We start from the raw sequence: 21712 nt of genomic DNA on the forward strand, positions 1-21712 counted from the left end.
ACGCATAAATTGTTCTAAATTAATTGTGACATTGTTTTGAATTGATCAATTTTGTACATAATATATAATATATACTAACTAGCATTTATTACAGTTGAAATTGAAATGTGCAATTTAATACAACTACATAAAATTGTAGTGAGAATCTAACATTTCATTCCAAGCCAAAGAACTTATGTTTGTCAGAAAAAAAAAAAAAAGGATACAGATCTTTTGATGACACTTTCAGAAATTGGCCCGTCAATCTGCAATCGGAAAATCAAGAGATCATCCAATTGCGGAAATAAGCATAATTGACATCACAAGAGATCATCCAACAGTCCATGCAGAAGCCACTTTGTTGATCAATAATTTTCATCCTTCCAAAATTTGCTTGTAACAATCAGTATCGACAATGCTTCACTGAAAGTCCTTTTCCAAGTATAGTGGCAATAGAGAATAGCCAAAGACAGAATACAGCTTGGACACTTGAAACTTCTACACAAGGTTGATAGGCCATCATCTTGGCTGAAGGATGGAATACAGGTCAAAACTTCGAGAAACCAAACAATTCGGAAAAAAAAAAGAAAGCAATAGTTCTCATATGCACGGGGAATCAAACCATTGTCAAATAGATGATATTGCATCTGATAAAAATATACTGCTACAACACAACAACATTTTCAAGAATGTAAACTCGATAAACAATGTGCATGTTATTGTATGATCACCGAAAACTGGGCTTAAAATATAACGTGCATCTATTTGAAACAGTGTGCCCAAATACCCATTAAGGCAGCTGAAGCAAAAGCACTTCTATTTGCTATAGAGGAAGCAGCACGACTTGGAATGACTCACGTGATGGGGATGGGGACTCCTAAAAGATTTTTTATAAGCTGAATACAACTAATGAATATAGAATGGAATAAAATTTGATAATTAATGAATAGAAGAAAATTTTTACTCCAAATTGAATTCCTAAGCATTGTAATTACGTGACACATGCCTTAGCTAAAGAGGCACTATATGTACCTTAAGAATTTGTAGAAAAATTTTATTTCAAATTGAACTCCTAAGCATTGTAATTACGTGATACATGCCTTAGCTAAAGAGGCACTATATGTAACTTACGAATTTGTATTTGTTTAGGCACTGCCTCATTTTGTGGTTTCTTTACTTGGTGAAGATCTTCCAATCCAATTAGCTTAATGAAGTTGATGTAGATATTAAAAAAAAACTCATCTAAAACCGACACAACTAAGCCAAAGTTCACAACATAAGCTATTTGAACAAGTCATGGTTATGTTCATATCACGAATGGGAAGAAAATTAAATCAAATAATATAACAATGAGGAATTAGATTAGAAAACAGTTGCCACTCACATGTTTCTGCTCTATTTCTTCAAGAAATTTCTCGGGATAATCTATATATTTGGCACATTCTTTCTTTAGATTTGCAGCAAGCTCCTCTTCTCCAGCCTTCAGAAGGTTCCTTATCAAAATTGTGAAGGTCAGCTTATCAGGCACACAACTAGATTCCTTTAACTTTCTGTATGTCTCAATTGCCTTCCCTATCTCACCCACTTGAAAATATGCTCCAATCATCTCAGTGAATGTCCTTGTGTCAGGTTTCAAGCCCTCTTTTTCCAGGCCAGCAAAAAGCTCTTCAGCGAATTCAATCAATTTGTTCTTTCCCAATGTCTGAATCATATTACTATATAGTGATGGATCGGGTCTGTACCAAACTTCATTCTTCAAATACTCAAATACCTAAAGCCAAACAAAGTTTCAGCTAAAAGTACATCATGAAGAAAATCTATTTAAAAACAAGCGATGACAGAAGCTGAACCAGAAAGTTAAACTGAATGATATGATTTCCAGGATTTAATACTCATGGTAGAATTTCAGACAGGAGGACCACAAACAAGGAGGAGAAACTTTTTCCTATATAGCTAAAATGAAAATTATATCGTTTCAAGCGAATTCCTTAAATTGAAAAATAGAAAAAGAAACAGGATTGGTATGGTATCAGTGAGCAAAGTTTGCAACTGAAATGTCATTATTTCTTATTTTGTGATCAGCTATCTCAGTTTATATCTCCTTCCTAAAACCCAATGACATGGTAATAAGATTAATGCAGGTACCATGCCCTCTCTTATTTACAAAGATTACGCCATAGATATGGAAGCACATGAACGAAACAATATGAAAAGGGAAAGAAATGCAATTCCATACAAGTAGCAAAATAAAAGCATCCTAGAAGGTGCAAGTCAATTCAAAAGAAGAAACTCGTTATTTTATCCCATATATTTGATTCACTTCCTATAGAATTCCTAATCAGAAATTCCGATTTCTACATTTTAAGGTGGAGAGACGGTAGCTCAATCACAAGAAAAATTGCAAATGTAAGGTGGGGATGAGGGAACTGAAGTAAGCTTAACCATGAACAACCCTGAACACATTAAAAAAGGAAATTTGCAGATTCAAGGATCCTAAAAATATTACAGCAAAGTATTTCAAAAAAAAAATTACAGAAAAGAAACCCATGGTAGGTGAGCGAGTCAGACCTTGATAGCCAATTCCAGTTCATTTTGCCTTTGCAACTCAGCCAAAGTGTCCAACAAGTCAGCTTTGAGTAGTCTCGAGAGTCTCGTCTCGAAAACTTGCTCCAACTTAGAATCTGACTTGGCTAATTTGAGAGCATGGACTGCTTGTATAGCCTCCCTGGATATCACCCTTGACCTCCACAAAGGCTTTCTAGGTCCTTCTCTTCTTAGCCCACAAGTGATGACAGAAACCCTAGCTTTTTGTTGGCGGGTTTTCTCACTCATCATCCTCATCATCTTTTGAGGCAAATGGGGTTTTACAGAACCCATTACGCTTGATTTTGTCATATCCATGGAAGTGAAGCTAATGGCCTGAACTGGAGGAAATAGAAGAACCATTTCCTTTTTCTCGGGAAACAAACAAGACCCAGAAAGAAAAATCACGTGATAACCCTCTCGGATGCCCGTGCAACGACATTTATCATTTCTCCCTTCTCTATCTCAACCAAAAACAGAAAATCTCGGATACCCAGCAACAGAGAAAGGAGAGAAGATGGGTGTATCAGCCTCAAAGCGAGTCAAGAACTCACCAACCAACTCGCGCTCGTTTGACTCGGCTAGCGACTCAGGTTGACTCAGCTCTGCGAGCGGTAACACGTAAGAGGCACGAAAACGACGGGAAAATCAGCGTTTCGGATCCGGAGGATAAAACGTACGTGCCGCTGGTTTGATAGAGCCACGGATGGGTGACCTGATATTTCATCTGCCTGTTGCCACGTGCGCAGTAATTAGTAAATAAAAATAAAAATTGCCACGTGCGCAATAACGTACATGGCCTATATATACTCCGCCGCTCTCTGTAATTTCAAACCTTCTACCAGTCGTCTTCTCAAATTTTCTTCAGTTTTCAATTTTCAATTTTCAATTTGTTAGGAGAAGAAGGACGCACTTCACTTGTCCTTTGTTTCTAAACTTTTCAGTCCTTTCTTGGTTGCGATCGAAACGAATTCATTTTCTTTTTACTTCTCGACATGTTTGGTTACCAAGAAAAAGGATTCACGTTGAGTTTTTATGTTCCTTTTCTGTGTATCCAAAAGATTTTCCGATCATCCGTGAGGAAACCAAATTTATTATGATATTCTTTGTTTCTTTCTCTTCTTCGTTAACAAAAAATTCGATTGCTTCTAACACAACGATTTTTATGTTTCGTTTGAATTTGCAGTCATCCCTGCACTGATTTCCAGACATTTCTTTTCGTTTCTTTCCTTCGTTCTTTGTTTCTTTTTTTCGACCTTCTTTCTTTAAATCCGAGGTTGCATGGAAAACTTTCTTTCTACCTTATTCCTTTTCTTTTTTTTCTTTCTTTCTTTTCTAATTTTTTATTTTTATTTATATTTACAGTAAAAACGTGTGTTTAGTAGTTCTGAATCTGGCTTACATGGAAGCTCCATCAATGAGGAAGAGGTACCAAAACTCGGTAATTTGAAGCCTTCTACTGACTCTGGTCGTCTTCCGAAATCGCCTTCAGTTCTCAGTTTTCGATTTATTTGGAGAAAAAGAATGCGCTTCTGTTTTCCTTTGTTTCTGAACTTTTCAATTCTCTTTTTGGTTGCAATCGAGACGAATTCATTTTCTTTTTACTTCTGGGCATGTTTGGTTACCAAGAAAAAGAATTCACATAGAGTTTTAATGTTCTTCTTTTATGTATCCAAATGATTTTCGACTATCCGTGAGGAAAACAAATTCATTATAAGTTTCTTTATTTCCTTCTCTTTTTCGTTAATAAAAGATTCGATTGCTAATAACAAAGTGACTTTCTTTTTCTTTTGAATTTGCATTCATCCCTGGACTGATTTCCATACTTCTCTTTTCTTTCTTTCATTCTTTGTTTCTTTTTTTTTTTGCCTACCTTCTTTATTTAAATTTGAACTTGCATAGAAAGCTTTCTTTCTTTTCTTTTTTTTTTTCTTTCTTTCTTTCCTCATTTTTTTTTTTCATATTTACAATAAAAACGTGTGTTTAGTAGTTCTGAATCTGAGCTTGGATGGAAACTCCATCAATGAGCAAGAGGCACCAAAACTCGGTAATTTGAAGCCGATTACAGACTCTGGTCGTCTTCCAAATTCGGCTTTAGTTCTCAGTCTTTAATTTGTTTGGAGAAAAAAAATGCACTTCAGTTTTCCTTTGTTTCTAAACTTTTCAATCCTCTTTTTGGCTGCAATCGAGACAAATTCATTTTCTTTTTACTTTTAGAGATGTTTGGTTTCCAAGAAAAAGGATTCACGTTGATTTTTTATGTTCTTCTTTTATCTATCCAAATGATTTTCGATCATCCGTGAGGAAAAGAAACTCATTATGGTTTTCTTTATTTTCTTATCTTTTTCGTTAACAAAAAATTCCATTGCTAATAACAAAACGATTTCCTTTTTCTTTTGAATTTGCAGTCATCCTTGGACTGATTTCCAGGCTTTTCTTTTCTTCTCTTTCCTTCATTCTTTGTTTCTTTTCTTCTACCTTCTTTATTTAAATATGAATTTGCATAGAAAATTTTCTTTATACCTTCTTTCTTTCCTCATTTTTTTCATATTTACAGTAAAAACGTGTGTTTAGTAGTTCTGAATCTTAGCTTACATGGAAACTCCATCAATGTTTTGTACATTGCTGTGGCAGAGTCTCCCACATCTGGTGAAAGTATTTTTTCCTAAACTATAGTGATGGGCAACTGTATGTTGGCACAAGGAATCTTCCAAATCTTGGAGAAGTGTTGCCATGTGTACCTAATGCATTGATAAGATCTGTGCACGATTTAATTGGTGATCAACAGCAAGATGCCATGCTGCCGTGGTTAGAGGAACATGGAAACAGGTTACAAAATGTTGTTATAACTTCGTGGAGAAGGGGATGCCAGGAGTATAAATTTGTTGCCAGAGGTCTCCCCATTGTGCTTAGCTGTTGTGACAAATGGTGTGCAGGTAAATCTTATTATTGATGACTTTCTTATATATATAATTTATTTGCTTAATCAACTCATTTAATTCTGTTGGGAGGAAAGCATAAAATTATGGTCGATATTTTCATTGCATCCTGTAAAGACATAGGGTGTGACAATGTCAGAGTTGCTGAGCAGCTTGTCCATTGTCCATCTGGGTGGATGGTGCTTCAGTTAAAATATAAGTTTTGACTACAAGTTAAATGTTGGAAAGGTAACAGACGTGGATCTCTAATCTACAGTTGTTTTAAGAAATGCATCATCTTTCTGTGTGTGCTCACTTTTTCCACTAATTATAAATAAAATCCATTTTTTTTTTTTGATAAAAGAACAACATTGAAGAGACAGAGAGTTTATGAGAAAGGAGAGGATTAGCTCCAACCATAAGAAACAAAAACAAAAAGAGAGAAAAGAAAGTACAAAACCTGCATGCATTAAGTATACTCTATCTCATTCTTTTGCTGATTGTCTCACAGTTTGATCTTTCGGATGCATACTTAGCATCTATCTTTTTCCATATCCTCCATAAACAACTCTCATGTCCATTATATTTTTGACATTGGACCAGCTGGTTCCTAATGCATTCATTTATACCTTGGTCGCTACTTGTTTCCAGTGTTCATAATCTGCTGAGAAATCTTGAGGAGCTGGTTTCCCATTAATTCCCATCTGAGAACTGTTTACCCAGTAAGAAGGTGTCTCTAACCTATGGTCCTTCTCTCAGTTGGATTAGTAGGCACTCTATGCATACATGCTTGCAGCGGTACATACCTGAAAATACAGCATGCTATAATGAGTTTTCTCTGTATTCATGAACAAAGCTATGGAACCTTGAATTAATCATACCATGCAGCATTAGGGTCATCATCGTTTTTACACATTGGAGGTTGATTCTGTTCTCTTTTATCATAGCAGTCAGTGTGTTTATGGTAGATAGCAGCACCTATGCCATTGAGCTTATCCTTTTTGATTGTCACAAGTTCCCAACACATGGATTTTGTCAATGCAGGCATTGCTAGGATAAAAAATGGTATTTGACCGTTAGTCTCGAAGCTCAAAAACTTAATAAACTATATTTCAAACTTGATCATGTTTCTAGTAATCTTACCCTTCCAGATTTCCACATCTTCTTCCAGCTGCTGGTACACTGGGTAGCAGACCAGACAAAGTAACCTCCAGGTCTCAGAACTCTGTCAACCTTCAAAAGAAGCAGACCGCCTATGAACAGTTTCTTCATCAGACTTGAACGAAGAACAAGTAAGCTCTAATACTAAGACTATATAAATGTTATGTAAGGACCTTCATTGTGCCAGGGAACTCTGCAACGTGCACAGTGAAAGAGATCAAAGACTCTGGCTGGAAATGGCAGGAATTCCGCTTTCCTGTGCAGATTGAACCTGAGCCTCATGCTAATCTTTTGGTGCAAAAGACATTGTCAGGACATTTCTTTCAAACAAGTAACCTCCAAAACTTGCTACACCACACCCAACGTCCAGAATTGATCGCGTATGTTTTCCCCATTTAATTGCCGGAACAGACTGTAAACCAAGAATTAATTTAATCTTTAAAATTTTTATATTTTGACGGTAAAAAGAAATTACTGCTTATAATTAAATTAGTAAAACAGATTTTACTATGATATTTGTAAATATTTACCTGCTGAATGTAATCAGTGTAATGAAGAGCGCATGTATGAACTGGGTCCCAGGTCCCACCACCAGGAAAAGTCAAAAACTCACCCGTTACTTTTACCCAGCTTTTCATTCTTTCCTTCATTCATTAATTTATTCTTTCTTCCTTTGTTTCATCAAATGTATTTGCTGTGCGGATACTACATAATCTACATATTCCCTATACTTTGTGGACACAATTGATTGATGCATTAGAGGTAGAATATGAGTTTGGTAGAAAAATTTCTTTCTTTCTTTCTTCTTTTCATTGTTTCATTCTTTTAATTAAATTTGCAGTGATGAGATTGTTTGCTTTGAATCCGAAGTTGCAAAAATAGTTGGTCAATGGGAAAGAGATACATTAGATACCTATAATCATCTCATTGAATTTGCAGTGACTCTCTGGACCATTTAGTAGTCATGCTAACGATGACAGTATTGGTGCAGCAACCAGTCCCATCTAATGGGAAAAAATTAGATGATTTATCATGCTGACATTTGTACAACAGTACCATGAGTTGAACTATAGTTGCTTCAATGTGGTCAGATATTTTTCTTGAGTCACGTGTTTTGGAAAATAAATCATAAAATCAAATTATTATTGCTTGAGATGTATTAGACGTCATTAGTTTATTAAAGTAGATTATATATTAGAAAAATAGGGTAAGATATTCTTGTTCCTTTCTTATGGCTACTCGTCCTTTTTTAATTACTTTTTTTTTTTAATTATGTAGTTGGTTTTAGTTAAGTATGATGCAACAGAAGATCATTTGGTGACAAATATTTCTCAACAGAGACAGATTCTTAAGCGTAGGTATTATTTTCAACAGTCATCCTTGTCTGTCTCGTTTGATTTCTATTCACTCTTTTTGAAGTTTGGATTCTGTTTTTTTGTATGTTAAATCATTTGCCTTTTCGGTGCACATTCTGTCGACTGGATGTACCAATGGTCTTTTTTATACACCATTCTTGGATTTACTTGAGTAACAATTCATGTAGATATTACCTAGTAGAGATGGCAAAAGATGCCAACATCATTGAGATTTTGGTTGGAACTCTAGGTGTAGGTCAAACTACAATGGTTGTATAATGCATACAAGTTTTTCCCTTCAGCTTATGTGTCTCTAGTATTTCTTGGTAATGTACCATTGGATCAACAGTGAATTCGGATCCATAGAATTCTATGTTTTAAAAGGATGTGTGCAATTTTATGTTTTTAATAGTTTGGTAGATTTTTGTCAACTTCTGAAGCATGCTTTCAATATGTTATATTATATAAGTTGAAATCCAATGAGACATTTTCAGATATTTTTGTCTCCGTTCTTGAAATCAGAAGTTTGATAATAGTTTGACCTTTGGGACCCAGTTTCCAAACCATTTTGTAACATATTTTTCTTTAAAAACTCTTTCATTCAAATCTCTAGTAGAATATTTTATTCTCTACCATTGTAGTTTATCTCTTCTTATTACTAATAACAATTTATTTTTTCTATAAAAAAAGTTGATCCCTTGCACTTGATTACTTATTCCTATTATATGTTCGTGTTATTCATTATCGTGCTTCTTATATATTTATGTAGGTTCTGGTTGCTCTTACTCTGGTGTTTTAGTATTTGAACTCCATAAAAACTTACATATTGTTGTATGATGCTGATATTTACTTTTGTCATGTCAAGTTGTTGTTAGGTATTGTTTTATTATCATATCTATTTTTGTTATGCATCATTATGATGCTAAACTGATCATTGCTGCAGTGGGTTACCTTCATGTGATTCATCAGATGAAAGAACTATTACTTTAGCAGGGAAAAAAGCTTTCAAACTTTTCATGGGCAAACCAAATCCTGCAAAAGTTGCCAACTTTCCTGAGGTAGACTTGCCAACTTTGAAGTTAGTAATCTTTCGTCTTCCGTGTTAGTATGATATTTCATCTATGTATCTTGCACTCAAACTACTCTTTTGGATAGCAAAGAGTTCTTAGCTCAAGTTATTCCTTCATTTGAAGCCATGCTAGCTTTCAACAGATATGAGGAATTCATTACTAAAATCTCACCTTTAGCAACCTTTAAATATTCTTTTTGTAGTACTTCATCTATTGCTCTTGGAAGCAAGATTATGATTATTTTGTAGGTTTTGTGTGCTAAACTTTTTGTATTATTGATAATTAAAACATAAGATTTTTGCTTTATTTAATTACTATTTGATTTTAGTAGAGATTTTTAGGTTCATGATTCTATTTGATTTAAATAGAGATTTTTAGATTCATGATACTTAGATTTCATTTGAAGTGAATGGTAGCTCTCATTAAAAGGAAGAGAACGGTTAGTTTTACAACAAATAAAACTTTATTTGAAACTTTCTGAATTTTGACTTTAGTGTTTAGGTGTAATAAAGGAAAAATCAGATTTACTTCTCGGCGAAACTTGAAAATATTTGGTTCAAACTCATTTAGTCATACCCACCAGTTTTCTGAAGATTGAATCTGTAAATTTTAATTTGTATAGCTTATATATATTTTTGGTGCTTTCACTTTTTTGAATACTTAAATATTGTTTTCTTTTTCAATATAGAGGAAGTTAATGGAGTGGGGACTATGTTATGAAATTTCGAGATTTAATTAGTTCTAATTTAGTGGGAGAAAAGAATCAGTTAGAAGAAGCACAGTTTCTGAAATGAGGAAAGAAAGAAGGTAGAACAGCTACAGTTTTCGCGCGCGTTAACCACTCACGCCGCCGGCAACAGAGCCACATTAGCCACACGTGTTGTCGGTTTCGTCACATTCGGCCTGAAAAATGGTGGAATACCCATAGAAAAGCCCGATTGAGACAAATCTGGTTCCTTTCTGCACAAAATCCGGCTTGATTGTGATCATCCGATATTTTTTCATGCGGCTGCGTGTGGTCGGAAGATCTGCTATTCTGCGCCCTCCGCCACTCCGATCCGACTGATTCGTGTTTGAAAACGGGTCGATTGATCCTTTTGCACACCACGCTGCTCTGGACACACATTGAGTCGTGCTGCATTGACCGGATAGAGCCCCTTACGCTAGTTCACTTTTCTGTGCACGGGACGTCTGGTGTGGCCATTTCACGCGTCGGACCATTTTGACCTGGTTTGTCCGCGCCTAAGCAGAGCTGTCTGCATCCGAGCCAAAGCTGAGCTGAGTCGAGCCGAGTCGAGCTAAGTTGAGTCAGATATGGTTCCGGTTTTTTTGTCATTTTTCAAGTTTTTTGGTCCTTTTTTGGCTCATTGATGCGTATTTGGAGGTTCATTTTTATTATTGGTATTTTTCTTCTTATTTTTAGCATTCTAAGATAACAAAAGTAAAAAAGGTGAGTATTACTAGTTTTGATAATCCTTGATTACAAATCAGTCTCGTAAAACTTGATGAAACTAATCATCTTTTTTGGTCGAGATCTTGTTTATTGTTCATTAAATCTAGAGGATTGTAATGTTACATTACTGGGAAGGTGAAGAAACTAGATGTTGGTAATTTAAAATATAATGGATGAGACTTTGAGAGCTCATTGGTAATGCCATGACTCATAAATTTCATGCAACCTCATACTAGCAGAACATATCTTTTGTTTAAAATTGCCTAAAAAATATAAAATGCAGCATGTCTTACATATTCACAGATGGGTAATGACACCCAAATTTATGAAATCCGGAATAAAGTTCATGACATAAAATAAAAAGAGATGACTATTTCTCAATATTTTTTTGAACTGAATAAATTATGGCAGAAGTTAAATTACTATTAAGATTTTCAAGCAGAGTATTATGTAAATGCAGTTAAATTTCAGAAATTGATAGAAAAAGAGCAAATGTATAATTTTTTAACTGGTTTGAACACCGAATATGATCAAATACAGATCTAAGTGCTTGTTAAGGATTCATTTTCTTCATTAGAACAAACTTATGTTTATATCCAGCAAGAATAGAGTAGAAGAAATGTCATGCTTCACATTGCACTAGTCGAGAGGGCTGAATTAGTTGCTCAATTTGATCAATTCAGAAATATATAGAAGTATGACTATTGTGGTAAGTCAAGACACATTAAGAAAACTTGTTGAAATTTGCATTAAAGACCAATTAGAGGTCAGGAAGGAAGAAAAGGTGGAACCACAAGAGCTCAAATAAATTTTGTTGAAGTTAGGGATACATCTGGTTCACCATCCATTGAAGCTTTTTCTACAGAAGAAATTCAAAATCTAAAGCACTTTCTGAGTTAACTTAACTCTCCATCAACTGCTGACACATTAAATATGGTAAAATTAGGTATTGTTCATCTCTCTTCTATTTCCATTCCTGATAGTTGGATTATAAATTCTGGAGTTAACAGACACATGACAAGCTCTTCTAAAGAATTCTTAACTTATTCTTCTTGTATTGAATGAGAAAATGTCTGTATAGTAAACGAGTCATACACCCCTGTGTCTGGAACAAGTTCTATTAATTGTACTCGTGCTATTACACTATCTTCAGTTTTACATGTGCTTAGTTTTTCTAACAATCTTTTATTTATTAGAGCCATAATTAGATATCTTAACTGTAAAATTGAATTTTTTTCTAATTATTGTATTTTTTAGAATCTTAAAATCAGGAAGAGAATTGACATTGGTAGACTGGAAGATGACTTATATATCTTGAATAGGCACCAGAAATTAATTGGAAATCAAGCCACTATTGGAAATAAAAAAGTTAATATGAAAATATTACAATGACACTAACGATTGAAACATCCTTTTTTGTTTTAGAAAAATTATATTTTAGTTTATTTAAAAGAAACTTTTATGACGTTTTTGTTTTGTGATGCATGTAAACTTGCTAAACATAAAGAGGAGTTCTTATCATTTAAGTACTAATAGAAGTACTGATCATTTTAAGATTATTTACTTTGATGTGTGGGGATCTACTCAGAATACATCTCTTTCTGATTATAAATGGTTTGTTACTTTTATTGACTGTTGTACTAGATTAACATGAATTTATTTGTTAAAAGCGAAAGGTGATGTATTTTCATGTTTTCAATCATTTTATAAAATGATATGTACATAATTTGATGTCAAAGTTAAGATTATAAGAATTGACAATGATATAAAACATATGAAATAGTAGGTTTCATGCTTACTTAGAGTCAAATGAGATAATTTATCAGACAAATTGTGCTTATACTAGTTAACAAAATAAGGCTGCTGAAAGGAAAAATAGACACATGCTGGAGGTAGCTCGGTCATTAATGTTCACAATGAATCTACCGAATAGTTATTGAGGAGATGCAGTTTTTTCAACTGTCTATCTTTTCAATAGAAGGCTTTTGCGAGTTCTGAATTTTAAAAGCCATATGGAGGTTTTGTAAGGAAAAAGTTCATACATTGTTCTCCCAAACGTGTTTGAATGTATGTGCTTTGTTCATGCTAAAAATATGGGGAAGATAGGACCTAGAGCTCTTAAGTGTGTATTTGTTGAATATTCTTCTACCCAAAAAGACTACAAGTTTTATCATCCACTATTTAGAAAATACTTTGTAACTATGAATGTTACCTTTAGAAAAACTGAGTCTTACTTCAACTCAAACCCAACACTTCTTCAGGGAGAGAGTGAGAAAGAATAAGTGATACCTAATTAGGTAACTATTGAGAGTCGTATTCAGGGGAGAGAGTTCAGTTGCAGAAGGTCTTAATCAAGAAGATAATGTTGGACTTCTGAATAAATCAGATTTGATAAAAGGTACTCAAGGAGAGATAAGTCAGAAAAAATCGTCATGCAGCCTGTCCCAGGTCAAAAATCTTCTTTAGTTACAGAAGATACTGGTGAGTTATCTTTCTCTTGTGATTTATCAGATAAACTTATTGCTATTAGAAAGGGAACGAAAACTTGTACTAAGCATCCTATATGTAATTTTGTTTCCTATGACTCTTTATCTCCATCCTATAGAGTTTTTGTCTTATCTGTTTCCTTTGTGTCTATTCCACAAGATTGGAGAAAGGCTCTAGAAGATCCCAAGTGAAAGGAAGTCATGATTCAAGAAATGAGAGTACTGAAAAAAAAATAAAATATGGGAACTTGTTTCACCTTCATAGGGAAAGAAGATAGTTGATTGTAAATGGGTGTTCACCATAAAACACGAAGCAGACAGATCGATTGAAATGTGTAAAGATAGATTGGTGGTTAAATAATTTACTCAGACCTATGGAATTGACTATTAGGAGACATTTGCACTTATTGCAAAGAGGAACACAATTAGAATACTTTTGTTTTGCGCAACTATCTTTGATTGGGATTTACAACAGTTTGATGTAAAAAATGCATTCCTTCATGAAGACTTAAAGGAAAAGGTATACATGAAAATTTCACATGGATTTGAAGATGAGAGGACACAAAGAAAAGTTTGCAAATTAAAAAGGGTCTTATACGGATTAAAGCAGTCTCCAAGAACATGGTTTGAACGGTTTAGAAAAGTTATGATCTCTTTTGCATATCAACAAAGTAATGCTAATCATACCATTTTTATCAAATATCGTGACGGTATGGTCACTTTTCTCATTATTTATGTAGATGATATGATGATATTGTAGTGACTGGAGATGATACAGAAGAGATGACTCGGTTGAAGGAACTATTTGCTCAAGAGTTTGAAATAAGGGATCTTGCAGAATTGCAATATTTCTTGAGAATTGAAGTTGTCAGGTCCAATAAAAGGATCTTCATTTCGCAAATAAAATATATCCTAAGCTTATTAAAAGGGATTAATATAATGGACTGCAAGCCAGCAGAATCACTTAATGAAAGCAACCACAAATTACAATCAGGTAGTGGTACATCAGTTGACTTGGAAAGATACTAGAGACTAGTTGAACGATTCATTTATCTCTCACATATCAGACTTGATATAGCATATGTAGTTAGTCTAGTGAGACAGTACATGCATGATTTTCGTGAGACTCATTTACATGCTGTCTTCTGCATATTACGATACCTGAAGTCTGCACCAAGAAAATGTCTACTCTTTTCTAAGTATGGTCTCCTTAAAATAAAAGTATTTACAGATGCCGATCGGATTAGATCTTTAGATGATAGAAGATCAACAACAGATTACTACACACTTTTAGGAAGCAATTTGGTCACATAAAAAAGTAAGAAACAAAGTGTAATTACTCGCTCTAGTATAGAAGCAAAGTATAGAGCAATGACCCAAAAAGTTTGTGAATTATTATGGTTGCAAAAGATAATGAAGGAGCTAAAACTGTTTAAAGAGGAGAGACTATCTATGTTTTGTGACAATAAAATAACCATTAATATTGCTCATAATCCAGTTCAATATGACAGATCAAAACACATTGAAATTGATCGACATTTCATAAAAAAGAAGGTAGTTGGTGACTCTCTATACTTATATCACGTATCTTTTGGTGACCAGATAGTTGATATTTTCATTAACGGATTATGCAATAAATTCATCAAGAACTTGGTTTGCAAGTTGGATATGTGTGATATTTTTGCACCAACTTGACAAAGAATGTTGATTATAGTTAGAGTTCTAATAGTAAACATATATCATGTAATTAGAATTTGTTAAAATAAGGATAATTACTATATAAATATCTCATAAGTGTAAACACAAAGGATATAAGAAATAAAAATTGGAAATTTATTTTCTCCAAACTCTTCATCTTACTGTAAACTCAAATTTTATTTTCCAAGCTCTCTTGAAGTATTTAAAAATCACACAATTGAATATGTAGAGTTTTATCTTCTGTTTAACTTGAAATATACAAATATTTATGACTTGATTCTAAAAAAGAATGTATGTAAACAACTTGGCGTACTACTTTAAATTCAGTTAAATTTAACCATTTAATTTTTATTAGACTTCATGGATTGAGCTTAAACACATGACTTGTTAATTTATTGTTTTTGATTTATGCCATGTATACAATAACGTACATGACCTATATATATTATGCCTCCTCGGTAATTTTAAGCATTCTATAAACTCTGGTCGTGTTCCAAAGTTGATCACCTGTGAAGGAGAGAACTTCATTATGATTTTCTTTTTCTTCTCTCATTTTCGTTAAAAAATATTTGATTACTTCTTACAAAAGGAATTCTTTTTTTTTTTACTTTGAATTTGCTGTCCTTCCTGTGCTGATTTTTGAGGAAAATGATTGTTCTTTTCTTGGTTTTACTTTTCTTTCCTTCTTTCTTTACTTTGTTTCCTTCCTTCTCGAGGAGATTTTTTTTCTTTGATTTTTGAGCTCAATGGGAAAGAGGCACATTAAATACCTATTATCACTTACAGCATATTGAAGTGGTCTTTTAGGCGAGTAGATGATGTTCGCATAATTATTGCCAAGAAGAGGTAAAACATTCTTTTTGCTTTTCATAATTATTTAACAAAGCATTTGTTTCTTTTTTTTATTTCATAATTTGTTTCTTTCTTTTGTCAAAGGAATTAACTGATACCAACAGATTTTATATAATTAATTAATAGATATTAAGGAGTTAATCAGCATGTTTATTACAATTATGACAGCAGATTTTATGCAATTAATCAACATATATAGTAACATATTTTATACAATTAATCAGCAGATTTGAGACAATTATGACAATAAATTATTTTAAAAAATAATTTAATTGCTAATATGTGGTACATAATCTATGTATTACTCGTTGGTCATGGGGGACATTGTGATAGTGAATGATGCATTTTTTTGGTAGATTTTGAATTTTACTGGAAAACTTTTTTTCTTTTTTTACTTCCTTTCTTCTTTTCTTCATTCATTCTTTCGTTATTTTAACTTGCAATAATACATGCATTTATTTGCTCAACTGACAATGAAGATTCACTAATAATATGGAAGTATATTATAAAGTTTTATAATAAATTATAATGCATTTATTTGCTCTTTGAGATAGGTCTAAAGAAATGGATGGTGTTGGCAAAACTATTGCCAAGAAGAAGTTCATTTTCCTCTTCATATGTCACCTGTGCAATCTATATGCCACGTAACCTATATATTGCTCATAAGTTATGCAATACTCGTTGATAGCTATTATGCATTCTAGAGGTAGAATCCGAGCTTTGGTAGGAAATTTTCTTTTTTCTTTCTTTTATTTTCTTTGCTTTCTTTCTTTCCTTCTTCATTTCAATTTTGTAGTAAAATGTATATTTATAAATCTGAGCTTCCTTGGAAAAGTTCACAAATGGGAAATAGGTGCCTTGTTAAGTTTTATGGTCACATATAGCACATTGAAGTGGTCTTTTAAGTAAGCTAAGGGAAGGAGATGATTTCGGCATAGTTGGTGTCAAGAAGAGGTAAAACATCCATTTTAATTTCGTAGTTATTGAACAACAAATTTGTTATTTGTTTTGTATGTGATTATGTATTTCTCTTAAGTTATGGAACATTCACTGAGAGTTAATAATGCGTTAAAGGTAGAATCTATACTTTAAGAAAAAAGTTATTTTTTTCTTGTTTCTCATGTAAATTTACAGTGACATGTCCATTTGGTAACTTATAAAGTTTATGATCATTTATATCAAATTCATGTGGTCGGTTATGCAATTTAAGGGAGAGAGAGGATCTTGGTAGAATCATTGTCTTGATAGTCAAGAAAGTCATGCTTTTAACTTCATTCTATCCGTTTTTCTTTAATTTCAAACAAACTTTCTTTCTCTTGGGTTACACTTTGTTCTGCTCTAGCAATGACTTCGTTTCTAGAAGACAAACCCAAACACTCTGTCAACGTTAATAAATAAGGCTAGACATCAACATTACTTTATTTATTTTCTTCTTCATTTCTTTAATGTTGCAGTAATGAATAAAGTAACCTATTGCTTATTTTAGAGAAAGTCTAAAAGGGGTAGCCATGAGCTATCCAACATTATGGTAAAGAGTTTTATGCACTTGTGAGGGCCTTAGAAACTTGGCAAAACTACATCTGGCTCAAAAATTTTGTCATTCATACGGATCATGAATCTTTGAAGCATCTTAATGGTCATAGTAAGTTGAACAAAAAGTATGCTAGATGGTTGGAATTTGACGAAACTTTCCCATATGTCATTAAAAGGTAAAAAGAATGTAGTCATAGATGTTTTAGCCCGAAGGTATATTCTTTTTACTTATCTAGATGTAAGGTTGTTTGGGTTTGACCTTGTTAAGGAATTATATGCCAATGATTGTGACTTAGGTGATGTGTTCATTGCTTGTGGACATGGAGCATTTGGTAAATTTTATAGAGTTGATGGATACTTGTATTAAATAAAATAAGTTGTGTTTACCTCAATACTCTATGCGTGAATTGCTTATAAAAGAATCACATGTGGGGGAGTAAATAGGACATTTTGGGGAGTAAATAGGAATGGGTTATAGCTTTGTACTCGGACTCTACATTGGATCGAGACACAACTGATTACTTCTTGCTTCTCTATGATACCAGGTTCTTACAAAAAAAAATGCAATAACTCATAATGAACCTTCTATCAATTTTAGATCCAACTCGATCAACATCCACAAAGCATTCAATATGAGAGACGTGATGTAGAATAGATCTGTGAGAGATGCCACTTGTAAAAAGGCTAAATCTAGGGTCTTATCTCATAGGCTTACGCTCCTTTACCTATACTTGGTCAGGAAAATTTTGACATATTAATGGACTTCATTTTGGGGCTACTAAAATTAAAGAAAGATAAGGATTGAATATTTGATTATTTATTGCATATTCAGTTTGGACGGTATTCCTTGTTAAGAAATGTACTAATACTTATTACATATTAGTATGATCTCTTTTACGTAAACCAAGAGACAGAGATGTGTAAAGGAATTATTGTCAAGGAGAGGTAATGATTCAACTTTTGTTTCTTCTTTTTAGTTCTACGCATTCGCTATTTGAATGCGGTAAAATCTATGATATTTATTATAGATAACATAATATATATATATGTTAAATGATTTGGTTCTTTGATTCAGTTTCCTATTCATAGCTATTAATTGATATATTTGCTAATCAAACTTGCAAAACCTATGTATCCCTAAGAGCAACAAGTGATGCATGTAGAGGTAAAAAATTTTGCAAACTAACTCAATACAAATCTTACTAATTCTTGGTTAGGTGTTCTTTGACTATTTCCTATCTTAATAAATTTTTAACCTTTGTGTTCTAAGATAAATATTGGATTAGAAGTGGTTTGACTAACTCGTCTTTATGGTGTTGAAGGTTATACTGCATAGCCCCATATAGAATCACAATACAATTCACAACTATCACAGATCCCCCAACTCATCCCTTAGGTTCACTGTGTAACTCGTGTAGATCCCTCGACCACACTTAGCTTGGCACATTATAGGTGGGAGTCGAGGCGATGCACATTTCAAATCCCAATACCACAGTTCATTAAAACATCACATGCTTTACTCAAAATCATCATCAATAATGTACAACAAATCTATGTATAGATATATTGAAAATACATCAAAAACTACGTATGTCATGATATCATAATGCCTATGTATATCGAGTCCAGTGCAATCATTTTAACCTTTCTTTGTTCCAATGGAGTCTCCCTTATATTTTTCTCAATTTTCTCTGGTCACTTTTATAGTGTTTTGCCTTATAAATATTTCAATTTTCTCTTTTCATTGGGCAGAGTCTTCCCTTAGATTTTTTCAATTTTCTACCGAAATTTTAGCATCATCTTTCCTTTAATTTATCATTGTTTTATACTAAAAAACATCCCAATGATAAGTAAATTAATTCCCTTGAAAAGAAACTTGAAATTACATATTTTGTAAAACACACTATTTTAACTCCGACAGAGTTCAGACTTAATTTCTAAATTTTTTCTTTCGAAAATCCGATAGATGTCTCAGGATATTTTTGAGCCATTTCTAATTTCAAAAATATCTTTCACATCATTCAAGATTTATCATCAAACTTTTAAAAGAAACAAAATTCAAATGAAGGAGAAAGCTTACCTTCAGCCCGCAGGTTCTCCCTTGGTTGGCCGTGAGCTTTCGTTCTCATTTTTCTCTTCTTTTTTTGGTTTTCTTCTTTCCTTCTTGCTTCCTCTATGTTCTGCTAAAATATTTGGGCAAAGTTTCCTCAAGGAAGAATTTTCAAATTCCCTCAGTCTCCCTCACCTTTCTTGGGCATACACCATTTTTCTCTCATTTTTCTCTTTTATCTCTCTTTCTCTCTTCTTTCTCTCTCTAGCTTTGCTCTCCTTTTCTCCAGATGCTTCTGCCCGTCCCCGACCCCTATTTATAGTGGAGGAGAGCTGGAATAGGTGGCAATAAAGAGATGAGGTGGCAAGCCAAGAGCTTGGCACCTTACATCACCATGACACCTCATGCTTTCATCCTTATCTCTTCGTTCCTTAGCCTTTAAGTAATTATAGAGAATTCTAATCTTATCCAAACTCTTCCCACCACCTCCACCTCCTTCCAGGAGCTTTCATACCAAATTTGGGCTCCATTCAAGGTGTTTTGGGCTCCCTAGGCCCACCTAAACCCATACGCCCCAAAACTGCAATTCATGCTCATGTTTTCACTTTAAACGGTTATAACTCCCTTGACTCTTATGTGTTTTTGGTCCATTTTACCTTTACTTGCTCGTCGTAGTTTCAGCTACTTACTGACCAAATTTGGACTCAAAATGATCGCATTTGGCTGATCTAAGGTTCACCTAAGTCCCAAAAGGTCTTAACTGCAAGCAAAGTTAGGCCCATGCCCATGCCCATGCCCATTCCCTTACTTCAAAACCCCATAATTTACTTAGTTCTTAATCTTTTTGCACAACTTGTGCTTCACGTGTTCTTCAAGGAGGTAGCTATCATATGGTTTTGGTTTGGACTTGATCTGGGTCCATTTGGCCCACTTATGGCCCAACCCAAAGGTCAAAATTATCCTTCATGTGCATGCCTTTCTGGTATTGCCTCATTTCTCCTAATTTTTTTCTATGGACTTTTTTTTTACACACTTCTTCCTCAATGTCTTGGCTAGTTCTCAGCCAAATTTGAGCCACAAATTTCAAGTAGTTTAGTCTCGAAACGCAAGTCAAGCTAAAAGGGTTAATGTAACGTTTTCTCAGTAACTATTGCACTAAGGCTTCGGTTCCTTGAATTTTTCTCTTAATTTTTCTTCTATACAAGTCTTTCTTTTCTTACTAATTTCTTTTTCCATATGTTATCTAATGTTTCTTCAAATCTCATCCCCAAATTCCATCGATCTTTGGCTTAGGAAGTGCTTCAAGCACTAAAGGTCAATTTATGTTACTCAGGGGATTTTTCTTCCTCTCTCGGGGGATTTTCTCCCTCTTTTGGGAATTTTTCTCCTAATTGTTAATTCAATTATTCCCTCATGTTTCAAAAGTATTTTTTTGCATTCTAAAATGTCACTCTAGTCTCGAGAAGCATTTCTAAGCCTAGAAAACTCAGTTTCTTCGGGAGAAAGTTATCTTTCTAAGGGGTTCCTTTCACCTTAATTTCATCGTTTTCACTATGTTTGACTCGAAACTTCATCCTTAATCTTATTTCATCTTCTTTCATATGTATACACTCTTAACCAACAATAACAAACACAAGAATTCAAACTGAGAAAAATACAAGCTATTACAAAAAGAAGTAAAGTTCTATCTTTCATTTCTTTTGAAATATAGAAGTCTTTGAAAGGTACTATATCTTCAATTTCTCTTTCATCTAAATTCGACAAAACAGGAAAGTGTTGCGTTTCGTTTTTAATTTTCTTGAAATTCAATACTTTATTATCCACGAAATCTTATAAAAAATATAATGGATGGAGCAGACCTACGTATCATTTGATCTTCAAAAAGAAAATATGTAAGTAGCTTGGAATACTTTTCGAAATCCAGTCCAATCTAAGCATTTCAATTTTTTATTAGAGTTTACGGATTGAACAGAATTACATATAACTTGATCCTCAAAAGGAGGTACATAGTCAAGTTGGAGTGCTAATCGAAGTCTAGTTAAATTTAAGCATTTCAATTTTTTATTTGAATTCACAGATTGAGCAAAACTATATGACTTGATTTTAAAAAAGAAAGTATGTAGGTAACTTGGAGTACTTCCCAAGTCCATTCAAATTTAAAGATTTCGAATTTCTATTAGAGTTCACATATTGAGCAGAAGTACATATGAATTGATCTTCAAAAACAAGGTACGTAGGCAGAACTATGTAGGAATTAATCGCTATTGCATTTCTAGTAAATTGAATATGAAACACAGTGCTTTTGGATTCTGTCAGATTTCAAGATGAAAGAGAAATCGAAAACATAACAGCTTTTAATGACTTCCGTATTTCAAAGGAAATTTGAAAGATGAAATTCTAAATATTTTAATCACTCGTATAATTTTTGATTATTTCATAAGAAATTAGTTAATGAATAAAGTTTACAATAAAAAAATTATGGTTTGTTTTCGGTTAGTTTTCATTGAGTTTTCACTGACAGAGATATAGATCAAGTTAAAAATAAATTTAAAAGTAACTTACCTCCGGGGTTCT

At 33.4% G+C, this 21712-nt stretch overlaps 1 protein-coding gene and 2 long non-coding RNA genes across 8 annotated transcripts; 1 reads left to right on the forward strand and 2 right to left on the reverse strand.

The window, feature by feature from the left end:
* Positions 1-9: 9 nt before the first annotated feature.
* On the reverse strand, positions 10-3261 carry LOC110821236 (protein THYLAKOID ASSEMBLY 8-like, chloroplastic). Its single transcript, XM_022051002.2, has 3 exons — positions 2548-3261; positions 1364-1750; positions 10-507 (listed from the first exon to the last, which is right to left on the reverse strand). The coding sequence occupies exons 1-3, from the start codon at positions 2923-2925 to the stop codon at positions 499-501; spliced, it is 774 nt and encodes a 257-aa protein (XP_021906694.1). The 5' UTR covers positions 2926-3261; the 3' UTR covers positions 10-498.
* A 149-nt stretch (positions 3262-3410) lies between these two features.
* On the forward strand, positions 3411-9320 carry LOC148253667 (uncharacterized). 4 transcript variants are annotated; one of them, XR_015818978.1, is made up of 5 exons: positions 3411-4609; positions 5197-5498; positions 5619-6545; positions 6652-7999; positions 8940-9320. It is a non-coding gene; the product is annotated as an uncharacterized LOC148253667 (long non-coding RNA). The 4 variants fall into 4 exon arrangements; XR_015818977.1 differs by having other exon boundaries at positions 3411-4003; XR_015818976.1 differs by having other exon boundaries at positions 3411-5498.
* On the reverse strand, positions 5933-19480 carry LOC110821237 (uncharacterized). 3 transcript variants are annotated; one of them, XR_002541019.2, is made up of 6 exons: positions 19169-19480; positions 7172-7366; positions 6815-7053; positions 6624-6733; positions 6362-6530; positions 5933-6286 (listed from the first exon to the last, which is right to left on the reverse strand). It is a non-coding gene; the product is annotated as an uncharacterized LOC110821237 (long non-coding RNA). The 3 variants fall into 3 exon arrangements; XR_002541018.2 differs by having other exon boundaries at positions 7172-7371; XR_002541017.2 differs by lacking the exon at positions 7172-7366 and having other exon boundaries at positions 19169-19448.
* Between the last annotated feature and the right edge of the window lie 2232 nt (positions 19481-21712).

This window comes from Carica papaya, chromosome 5 (genome assembly GCF_054855325.1).
Source record: "Carica papaya isolate Zhongbai chromosome 5, ASM5485532v1, whole genome shotgun sequence".
In the NCBI taxonomy this organism is placed as follows: Eukaryota; Viridiplantae; Streptophyta; class Magnoliopsida; order Brassicales; family Caricaceae; genus Carica; species Carica papaya.